This window comes from Pseudochaenichthys georgianus, chromosome 23, assembly GCF_902827115.2.
Source record: "Pseudochaenichthys georgianus chromosome 23, fPseGeo1.2, whole genome shotgun sequence".
NCBI lineage: Eukaryota > Metazoa > Chordata > Actinopteri > Perciformes > Channichthyidae > Pseudochaenichthys > Pseudochaenichthys georgianus.
In genome coordinates this window covers 12,163,003-12,175,369 of record NC_047525.1, presented here as the reverse complement: position 1 = coordinate 12,175,369, position 12,367 = coordinate 12,163,003, and the positions used below count along the sequence as shown (strand labels likewise).

The 12,367-nt window shown below is 41.0% G+C and overlaps 1 protein-coding gene across 2 annotated transcripts in view; it reads left to right on the top strand.

Annotated features, from left to right (window-relative positions):
- acss3 (acyl-CoA synthetase short chain family member 3) overlaps positions 1-12,367 on the top strand; it is a 38,556-nt gene that overhangs the window by 20,780 nt on the left and 5,409 nt on the right. For both annotated transcript variants that reach the window (XM_034075208.1, XM_034075210.2), the window contains one exon: positions 13-116. In XM_034075208.1, coding sequence (XP_033931099.1) covers positions 13-116 — 104 coding nt within the window. The remainder of the gene's footprint in view (positions 1-12; positions 117-12,367) is intronic.

Here is a 12,367-nt window from a genome sequence, read left to right as displayed (position 1 = left end):
GTGTCCTTGCAGGCTGCGGTCGTTATTTCTGGCTGGAGAGCGTTGTGATGTGGAGACGCTGGAATGGGCAAAGAGGAGCTTTGGGGTTCCTGTCCTGGATCACTGGTGGCAGACTGGTAGGAAGGTTTCTTTCATACTTTAGACAATCAGAGAGACGGACCACATGTGACCTTGTTGATGTCATGTGTTCAGAGCTGCACTATGAAAGATTTGGATATATAAAGCGCACCTGTCTTACTTTATTCAATAATCTCTCCTTCCTGTTAAATAGGAAATACATGCCTGCAAAGTATGCAGACTGTGCTTTATAGATTTAATGTCAAAGGATTTCTGGAGGTAAAGGTTACATTTGTTCAAGCATGTATCCTTCACCATATGCTATGTGTAAAGCTGCCTTGTGCAATTAATTTAGTGAGTGTAGTACATTGAGAAGCACTTTACCCTCCGTTACGTTCCTTACTGGGCTAGGGGAACCAACACAACCAGAGTGGAATTGGTAATAATTACAAGTGGTTTTATTATATATCCAATCTTTATTTCAGACTCAAGGTCCATATCACAAAAAGCAGCCTGGAACAACAAAAAAGGCCAAAAGGGCACAGGTTGACAAATAACCAAACAAAGGGAGGACTCTAACAAAAGGAGCCTATTTACACACCTGAAATCACTAATCAACACTAACGAAAGGAGGCTGCAAGAAAACACAGCTAAATAAGGCAACTAAACACACTACACTAAACACATATCTCAACACGACACTAAGCACATATATAATCACACTAAACACAGTCTAATAGCTTAAGTCCAAAGTGTCCACAACACAAGAGCAAAATGCGTGGGGCGTCTACTCGCAGCAGAGCCTCCAGAGTGATGAATGTCCCCAGCTTTGTAGTCGTCTCCAGCAGGTGTGCGCCGGCTGTGCGCTGCGATTGGAGTGCGTCGGGCCCGGCGTGCTCCAATCACAATCTTCAGGGGGCGGACCAGGAGATGGCAGCCAATCACGACAGGGCAATCGCACAGCTCATTTACATGCAACACACATTAACACAGTTAAGAGAACCAGGAAGGCAGCAGCCGTAACACCCTCCAACCGTTAGGGATTAAGTTCTTATGATATAGATACTGAGAAAGCATTTAAAGCACCTCAAGTACTTTCACAGCGAGAACTGCATATGATGTTTTAATTGAACTTGATCTGTTAGACTCGTCTTCCTCTTAAGCTTGAGTGAGAAGACTATAAATTGTATTAGTCGATTGACATTAACTTGGCCTTGAGAAGAGACATAACTCCCGAAAATCACTATTCCCTCGAAAGCAGTCTGTCAATATAAAGCCCATTTTATCGCACTCACTCCTTGATTAATCCCTTCTATGTTTGGAATTGTAGACCTGGGGATTGGACCCTTTTCAACTGAAGTTATGATGACGTTAAATTCACCTATATTTGTTTTTCTAAGCTTCTCCGAGAACTAATCATCACACAAAGTGATGTGTCATCATTTGAACTAGTGGAATTTGAATAGGAATGTGCAGACAGGGCAGAGGAAACACTTGTTGAAATAATTGGAGATCATTTTAGAGAAAAAAAATAAAGAATTCATGTTGAGAATAATGACTGAAAGTGGTGGTGCGAAAAAATTCTGCCAATTTTCACTTAAACAAAACTCCGACAAGTTCTTCTTTGGTTCAATAGGTCTATCAAAATGATAGTGTAACCAATATATCAGGTGCCACATTGCACCAAGCCACAATTACGAACACAACATAATCGAAAAAAACGATTATTTAGCTTTGCTAGGTTGTGACAGTGCACTAGAACATATTTGATCTAACTTATTTTAGTCTAATTTATTTTTATTTATCATATTTATATGTTTAGTAGCTTGTGGAAGTGCGCTCCAAAATATTTGTTGTTCTTGTTTATTGGTATTTATTATTTTGATATTATTTATTTAAATGTATTATTTATTTAATACATTTTTCTATTGGTTTTTCAGTTGAATTATACGTTCAGGGTAATCAACAGTTAAAAAGATACTGTTCAAATTATTATTTGTTTTAAAGTTTAATAAATGGATGTTTTCAAAGTCAATGAATAATCATATTTAATAATCGTGATATCAAATATTGACCAAAATAATCGTGATTATGATTTTTGCCATAATCGAGCAGCCCTACAGAGAAGTCATAATCATTATTTTAAAAGCATGTTCATGCCCATTTAATTACAGTCCAGTGGTCTTACATTACTCAAGTGAGATTGCAGTTTCTTGGAAAGTTTGCAATCTTTGAACCTTACAATTCACCTTCTTCTATAACACACGGTTGTAGGTATGGACAATATATGCAATCTTCCCCTGCATTGTTCTTCGGCCTCTGTTCTTAATGATTCTTGAATAGTTAAGGCCCTGTTTTGGAGGTGAGGCACGAATCCGGGCAGCATGCCATCATGCTAATGTTGTCCTCCCCTCCTCACCACCTATGTTTGATTGCCGTCCTCCCCAAGCACTAGTGAACTATGATAAATGTGCCAGCGACAGCGAAAAAGCACAATTGTATGTTTCTTTGTTTAGTAATATATCCTGCCTGCGAGACCGGAGGATCGATGCCGGACAAGACGCCATCTCTGTGTTAAGTATGGGATCAATACTGTTTCTGGACCGTTGGAAAGCCATCGACCTTGAGGTTGTTCAGGCAGCACACTCTGATCTCAGAGCAGATTAGCCCACTTCTCTGATTGGTCACTCAATGTGAGTGTGAAGAGCTCAATATTGTTATATCGCAGGAATGAAATTGTATCAATTCTGCCTCTTGGGTTTAAATAACCCTACTGTTGACTTATCTATATATGCTGCATTTCAATTCAAAGCGGCATCCTCTCGAGTCACATTTCAAGGCCGAACAGATTATAGAGGGCAGACGAGGCAGAACCATTTCAGCTAAGCCTGTCCAATTCCTTTAAAAAAGTATCATCCTTTTTTTGGCCAATTATAAGCCCTTTACACACACAAACCTAAAGGTATTTACCCCTAAATGTCCTTAAATAACTCTTAAATACAATCTATATCATCAGGTACAAAGAAAACAACCTTCAAGATCTAGTCTCCAATGTTTCACCTTATTAAGTAATCTGGATGTTGAACATTACAACTCTTGCTGGCGATTCGGAGATCATGAAAGGAGTTTAGTCTCATCACAAAGATTGACCTTGTTGGCTGCAGTTTGAGGGCAACTCTGGACTTGCTTTTATGAGACAGAAGACGGGCCAAATGCACCAATACTTTCCGTCTCATTTTGGGGAGCAATGATCTTGCTGGTTTGCTGATGGACCCACGTTCCTGAGTGGTGACCATCCAGCACTAAAATTGAGATACCGCTTTGTAAAATGTGGGTTTGTGTCTAGTATAGGCGTCATAAAGGGAAAATCTATTTGCTGAAGTGCAATAATGGCAGAGAATTCCCTCTCTGTGGTGTTTTTAGGCTCAGTTTAAATATCCATACCGAGATCTTTATTAAGGCTTGTGGATGAGCATTTCCTGCTTCTGTTGGCAGTGTGGGAGTTGGAGGGATTAGAACAGGCACCGATGCACACAGGCGAACACAGAATTATGACATTTGCAAGCCTTTTGGTGCCGTGTGATTTAGATGTTAACTTTGTTATGTAAAACACATTACCATACTCTCTTCCTGTATTTCCCTCTTAGACCTTTACTAGACTTTCACAGGGATGTTTTGAACAGAGCTTTTGATTTCCTTCTTTTTCCCTGAACCTCACTGCTTTTTAGATAACATTTCATTTTGTTTTCACAAATGGATGTTTGTTCCACAGACAAGTTTGAATCTCACTTCTTTTTCTCTGCCTCACACCACCCAAACACCTGTCACACATTGTGGGTATCCCAGTCAGGTGATTTATTGAGTTTGGAGAAAACCTCTGGCTCCCTCTTGGTTTCTGTCTAGATGTGTAAATCCCGTTGGATTCTTCACCCCTTTCTAAACTCAATAACTGTCAGCTAGTGGCCAGCGCTGCAATCCAAATGTTCACGGCTGAGTGGGTCGCTCCTCGTCTCTTTTCCTTTCTCTTTGTGTCTGAGGCTGGTGAAAGAGACACATACATTACGTCATTATAATTCTGTCGTTTCTTTCTGTAACTGCAGGAACAGAGCCACTCTTCAAAGTGTGTTTGCTCTCTGAGCTCATCTGGGTTCTCCATCAAGAATGTTTCCACTTCCACTTTGTTCGGCAGTCACAGTTGGTTGGTTGTTATTTTATCTTTCAACAACAATTTCCTTGACGTAGAGAAGTATTCCCAGAGCCCGATTATAAATAGTTTATGTTTACCCATAACTTGTTGTACAAATATGTCAAATATGGAACATACTGTTCATTGATAAAGTATTTTAACACAGCAAATGCAATTGCTTTTTATCAGGAGAAATCAATTATTGTTTCTTCAGGAGAATTGTTTTTAATAAATACATTAATTACCTCTGAATATATTTGTGTTTAATTTGTCCATCTGCCGTTTCAAAGCAGTACATCTGGAAGAAACACTGGTGTGTTTACAGTTTCCCTCTGCCTGTACTGAGTTCACGAGTCACCCTGTTGGGGGTGTCACGATGCACTGCCCGACCCTCTCGTTGCAGACGGGGCATCAATCAAGCAACTTTTAACAATGTCTGTCCTTTGACAACTCTCTTCATCTTCCTCGCCAGCAGAAGAGAAGCATCGATTTCAATGGCAAGCAGTTTAACTTTCAAGGCTCATGTACTCCTCCTTGAGAAACTCATTATACTCAAAACACCTGAAACGCAAAGTTTGTTTCTGTCTTCTGGGTTCCAGCTCAGACTCATGCATTTCTCAAACTTGTGATAGTCTCTTAATTTCTTCTTTCACAAATCTCTTCTATAAATGTTGAAAGTTCTGTCCTTGCCTGTACCTCACCTGCAAAATGGAGTTGATCAAAATCAATCACCGGAGCAGTTGCTCATACATCTTTCCTGCTGCATGCTTGTAATCCTTGAATGTAAAATGCTGCAGTCCTATTCGATGATGAGAGAAGAGGCACTGTGAGCGATGATAGGAAGAATTAATGAACAGATTGGCATCCAACATTTTAGAAGAATAATATGAGTTCCTCTAGGGTTCAGGTAGCAGCTTTGAAACAATTGATCTCTCAGTAAATGCCTGACTATAAACGTCTGTAGACTGGATATTGATGTCTGTGTTTTGTCTGGAAAACAAGCAATTCATTTAACTTTAGTTGGAAGGTTCCAGAATAAAAAAATATATTTGTAATGGGATTTTTGATTAAAACCCTATTGAACCACTTCTCCACACGCCTGTCTCTCTGAAAAATCTTTGAAGTGTATTCATAGGCTCCTCATTGTAAATCCGCTGTGTCATCACAGTATACATTTGTATTCATCAAACAGAGTGTGTTTTCCAGCCCCTGGATCATCATCATTCCCCCTCACTGGAAACAGTTCATCAGCTATGCCAGGCGCATACTGCTCAACAGATTAAAAATAGGTTGGTCTCGCATCATTTTCGCATCCATCCCCTGGAGACTCTCCTTACCTTGCAGCCAACTGTGTATCAACAGTCGCATCAAACAAAGAGCTAGAGGCACTCGCTCATTTCAGAGCTCTCCTGAGATCTGCATGGGGCTCCGGTGGGGGAAATAAAAGACAGTCAGCTGACACCTGGCGGTTTGCTGTGATGTTGTCTGAACAACAGGCAGCATGACCAACAGCAGAGGGGAGGTCATTGGTGGAAAGGTGTCTCGGGTCCCTTAGATTGAAAACATTAGAGAGTTGATTCCAAGTTAAAAACGGGCAGTTGCTAACATGTGACCAAATGGGATTAATAATCGCCATCACACCGAACCCGAACCCGCCTATGAAGTCATGCCTACGTTTGCCTATGTTTACTTCATAAAATTGCATTTACGCTTCACAATTATAAAAGTGGTGTTAATATGTGGACACTATCTGAAGAACCATGAATGTGTGTTTGCCACAGATCTTTTTTTCTGCCATGATTTCAATCCAATGGAAAAATCCCATTGGCTTTTGGTCAATGGAGCCCTTGTGATGCTTACTTTCAGGCTTGCCTGCTAAGACTATTAATGACTGCACCACTGTTTATTATAAGCGTTAAGCAGGCTTGGATTTCACTTTCTGCAGAGCCCATAGAATATTTAGTTCCAACTGGTATTCAATTGGTGAAACAATACATTTCCTGTTGGCAATTGCATGCAACGCCAATTTTACACATTCTTTGCTGGAAATGTTTAATTGTCCGAACAAGCTCACCGATAATTTGTCTAATTTGATTAATTTAGCTTGTTGGTTAGTATTTCACTCTGTAACGCTTGGCTGGTGCAGGTGAAATTCTTTTTCTGATACGGAGTGGAATTGATTGGTGTGCTCGTTATTCCCATGTGCAGCAGACTCGATAATTTCTCAGCCTGCCCCTGTCACCTGATGTGCTGATTCATCCTGTCCCATTAGCCAATACACTGCTTTCTCCTCAATCTCTCCCTTTTAGCTTCATCATCTCTCTGTTTTTATATGCTTCTTTGAAAGACTTGCAACATCTGCTTACCCCCCTCCCACCCAAGTCTGACATGCATGCACAGTCTGTCACCCTGAAGTCACCTGGAGCCAAGCCAACTCCCCATCCCTTATGTGCATATGAGAACATGTCTGCCATTTTGAAGCCTGATAATAATCTGTGGGCTATTTTAAGAGCCAAGTGCCATTGGCAGGGGGGTGATGATGAAGGTTGCTGATGTCACTGGTGTTGCTTGGCAACAAATGTGTGTTTCCAGTTGGCAGGGTTTGGCTGCCTCACCAGTGATTGGTGGCGGATGGACCTACAGTAGTCTTCTAGGTTCTCTCTGTTTTTGTTTGTGTCTCTGACGCTCTAGGACTGACAGCAGATGTGAACAGAAAGGGATTACCATAACAAGTGAACGTGACCTGCTTTAATGATAGTCCTCCCCTGGTCTTTGTCAAAAACGGCGCTGACACAGAATTGTTGACCTCACATCATCCTACTCCTGGAAAAGTCTGAGCGCACACAAGCACTCTGCTGAGGAGCAGAATTGTACATGAAAATAGCTGTTCACCTCAAAAGTTAACCCACTTTAAGCTTAAGCTGTGATGCTGCCAGATCTCGGGCTAACTGCAGTGTTTCCACTCTTATCAGCAGGTGGTTTTTTGCAGTTGTAGCCTAACACGTAAACTATACACGCTGTACGACTACACTACTGCTGACTTCGTATTCACTGCACGCACACGCACACACACACACACACACACACACACACACACACACACACACACACACACACACACACACACACACACACACACACACACACACACACACACACACACACACACACACACACACACACACACACACACACACACACACACACACACACACACACACACACACACACACACACACACACACACACACACACACACACACACACACACACACACACACACAATTTTGTTCCCTCAATTTCAAATCAGGACAACATTACAAACAAAACTGGCTAAAATGCGTAACAATCACTTATTGCCTCAATGCCGACTACAGTGCATTAAGTGTCCAAAAGTGAACTTCAGTCATTGTCCGTTAACATTTGACATCATTTGGTCTATGGAATGTACATTCATTTCGGAAAATGTGTATGGCACGCATTAGTGACTCAATGAACATGTGGATTCAATTATTTTGAACAGAAGATTAAAATAGTTTAGCCCTGAATCATTTTGTGTCTTCATTTTGGAAAGTTAGTTTAGTGTATTTGCAACTAAAATACCATTTAAGGGGAAACATGTGGACACCCTTTCATTTCAAATAGGCATTTCATCATACTGCATAATTGCTGTCTTACCTATATGAAACACAAAAAGAAGAATGCTTCACGTTATTTGATGTCCCATTTCAGTTATCCTTTTACAACACAAATGAAAATAGATTTATTTTCAGTAGAATTGTTCCCGAGTCATCCCACCTCTGGGAGATGCATTGGAGCTCTGTCTCTGTGTCTCATATTCCTCAACACGGAGCTGCAGTAGTTCACTTGGTCTCATTACATCGCTGCAGAGACAGAAGCCCAGATGTCACAGCTCCTGTAATTACATTTTGGAGTGCTGAGGTGCCACGTTTACGTTCCCTCGTTGTTGGCTGGGGCCCGCTGTCTTCGCTCCCTAATCTGGGAGTTCGTCTTGCATTCACTTCAAGCCATTATATTATTTGTCTGCGGAGGCTTCTAAGGCACACGCCGGGGTCTTTCATTAGCAAGTTAAGTAGTGAATTTGTATGCAAAAACTTAGCTCTGAGCGAATGAGGCGAGCTGTCTGAAGAGTGATAAGGGAGGCAGTGTCTTTAGCTGATGGGATGAAAGTCCCTTGAAGAGTCTGGGGTGATTATCCAAGAGCATGTGTGCGTGTTTGTGCACATGATATACATGATTACTCATCTTGTTGTATTGTCTTTAACCTTTAACCATTCATCTACACACTCATTTTTACTTTCCCTGTTCTCTTACCTTTTATCACTTGATATATTTTCTTCATTTTAACAATCACCCGGAAAGTTTCGCTAACCGATCCTTTGCTTTCTTCTTGTTTTTGGCTTCTTATCTGACTGCCAGTGATGGTCTTAGTCTGAGCTGTTTGAGATGTATTGTTTAACACCGAGTGCTGGCAGAACTGATCCCACAGGTTGCTAGTGAGATCTGGTTGTCACTCTTAGCCTCAAAAAAGAAATGGCATTGAAATTAAACACCAACATGTTCAATAAGCCTTTAATGTAGACACGTTTAATGTTGCAGTTTACTATGCATACAATGCATACAAGTATATGTTGCCCTTTCAGTGCCATTTTTTACGAGATTGATTGATTTTTGTTCTGTCCTGAAGCGAGCAGAATTGAAACGTGTTATAAAAAAACAATGTAAAAAAAAAAGAAAAAATCAATATCTCTCCGTTTGTTTTCATCCTCTCATCCTCCTACGCCACAACATCTTTTACAATGACCTTGGGTCAGCCATCTACTCCCAAGTTACCCCAGCAACCACATATCACCAGGACAACCACAAGCACTGCTGTGCATAGGTATGATGTGCAGCACCCCGTGGCTCTTTCTATCAAGGTTTTTGTTTACATTAAGTGACGTGTGCAGTGTGTGTGTAATGTCTGCTATAGTAGGAGCTTCTCATTATTCGAGCAACAGACAAACAAACAACAACAACAGAGATCCTGCTTTTCATTTGACTGAATTTGTGCCATTTTCCAAGGTTAACAATACAAACAAATGCAATTCAAACCCTTGTGATTCTATCAACTTTGCAAACAATAAAACCGATGTTAACTCACCTTTTAGCTCTCTTATGTTCCCCTTTAACTTCTGAGGGCAATATCTGGCTCTTTAGCAAAGTTAATGCAAAACATGTGAGAGTCAAAGATAACTGAACTGCATTATCATCTAAATAGGATTTATTGTCCTTATTGTTTTATGTTTTACGACATGATACTGTGTTTTTGCTGCATTGATATATGTGTATAGATTAATAGCATACCGAGCTGTAGCAATGCCACTTTCCAGATTCGGAACAATTGAAAGGAAATAAACACTGGTGCTAGTTTATAGAAAGTCTGTAAAAGGAGTATCACATTCATAACTCAGATACAATCGTTATTATTTGAACTTTAGCTAATGTTACCTCTATGCAAATAGCTTGTATAGGTGTTTCTCTCTTCTCTCCTTGGCGACTTAGGGACTTTATTTCTTGCCACAAGGTGAGCAATATATTCAAATAAATGATATTGTAATTTATTCACATACATTCTCCTCAGAGATCGCACAGACCAGCTCTTCTCCCAAACCCTGCAGGGTCTCTCCCTCTTGATGCGGCAGGAGTGGGAGAGGATACAATATAATACATCTTTATACCTTCCCTCCTGCACTGTATGGACACACTGTATAATGGACATGTTCCTTAGAGACATGTTTGTATGCGACCCATTATTGCTCTTAGACACATACTGTAGAAGCTGTGAGTCTTTTAGAAAATAGGAATCGGATCTGGCCAAGTAAATAGAAATGATTCCCTTTTCCCCTTTGAATGTGTCTCTGTGCAGGCCCTGCAGACAGCGTGCGAGGAGAAGTCAGTTATTTCATCTGCTTCTCACCAAGACGTTAAGTGCTTGAGGAGTTGCAGAGAATAGAGTGCAGGATCAGAGAGCCATCTTTGTTTTTCTCCTGAACAGCAGTTTCCCCCCAAGCTACTAGTAATGAGGACGGCTGTTCGATAGCACCTTCCGAGCTGAAGAGGCGCCACTGTATTTCCCATCCCACTCTTCCTACGTATTTTACAACAACCCTCCCCCTCCCGGAATCCATTCATCACACTCAAAATGCCTCTCTCTGGCCGAGCTCATCTCCAACACCTCAGAGGAAGATTGATTTGTTTGTGTAGAGAGGCGAAGACGGCGCAAAGGGACCGAGAAGAAGCAAGAGATAAGACAGAGGTGGGAATCGAGGAATATGGGAGTATAGAAAGACTGATACAAAAGTGTTTTCTGTATGTGTGCGCCAAAGACTCCACCAGTCAATCAGTGAGCGACGATGTTTCACTCCTTCTCACCCCCCTGTAGCTTTCACTCACCTGTCTCTGCCTGTGCTGTCTACCTTTTCCTACCAGTATATTTAATCTCCTCTGCACAACGTGAGCAGAATGGAAAATATTTGACTGTTTTACCTGAAAGACGTAAACATTTTGACATTTTTAAATAGTCCGTTTTGGAAAGAGAACCCCCGTTAGTTGAGATTTTCTGTCGAGCACTGGATAGATCACGCTGTGTTATGATCTATTATGCTTTAATTTTGTGGTCTGTGGAAGGAAACAGGAGTTCTTGGCAAACGTCTGAGTCAGCCTTTAGAAACTGAGTGCTGCTCTTGTCAGCTTACCATCTTTCATTTAAATGGTAGGAGAAAATGTTTTAGGGAAATGAAGTGAACTCATTCATCTCATTGAGAACAATTACTGTAGCAATGGTTTAATTCATGCCTGAAAGCTGCACAGCTATTTCCCTTTACTGTACAGTCTGCCTTGTAAAATGTCTAGATCTAATTATATTATCTTTTTTTTTATATTGAATTTTGTTTCCAGGGTCAGAACCACAGCCAGAGAGCCCTGCCTCCAGATGTAAACGGTCAGGTGTAAACACTCCACTCTTGCTAAACACGGTTCACTGGTTTTATCGAGCCCTTAACGACCAGCAATTCAGCAGAGCTTCTAAAGCACATTTATGGTGTCCTCCAGGGTCAGACGAATATATTGGTTTGCCAATATTGGCTTGTTGAGGAAACAAATGATGCCATCTAGGTCTATTATGATGCAGTTTGATTGGCTACTAATTACTCACTTTTGCACAAATTACTTTTTTGTTTTGTTTCAACACTGAACTGGAAATCCCACACCTTGAATTGATCGTATCTCACTTTAGCCCTAGTTGCTTTCAGATGATCTGATAGCCATAAATGATGCAGCGCAAAGAGCTGTATGACCCTGAGGGGAAAGCAAAGAACATCATTGGTCAACAGGGGAGTCTGTTATTACTCTATTATGACTGCACTCTCGGACCAGGTGGGCGGGACATAAGGCCCTTTCATTTATTTAATTATCATTGGTGCTGAACGCTGTCTGTGCTGACAGTGATGGGCTTTGGACCCGGCAGGGAGTGGCTAACTGGCTTCTGATGAATGAGGCGTAGTGGTTGCCAGTTCAGAGGCCACTGTGGTTGGGCAATGTGTTAAACTCGAACTCTCCACCTTTATTTGATACCATGCAACACCAACCTCCTGCCCCTGAACTAGTGTCTGTGAAGCCTGCTGTGCTGAGGATGGAAGTTAAAGCACTTGTTTCATTAGTAGTAAAGGCAGTATTTTTGAATTGATAGAACTGGTACTTTAAAAAGACGCTGGAGATTATTTTGTCTAAGTACAAGTTGACCTGCTGTCTTATAGATCCTAACAATCTTACATTAGAGCTACTTCATAATCTGAACATCCTGATCTTTCTTTCCCCCAGAAAGCTTCCTGTCCAATATATCCTTACATCTGACAATCTCTGTATGTTGCAACTTAAAGTTATCCAGATGTAGTTTTTAACAAGTCGTACACATATTGTACCTGTAGGGCATGCAGGTGAGTGTTGCACTATTCCATTGATTGACAGGTACAAAACTGAGATGGATGTAATACATGCACTTCAGTATAGTTGTATGATGGTAGGAAATGCATGTTGGTTTTACCTCAAGGATACAGACATGTA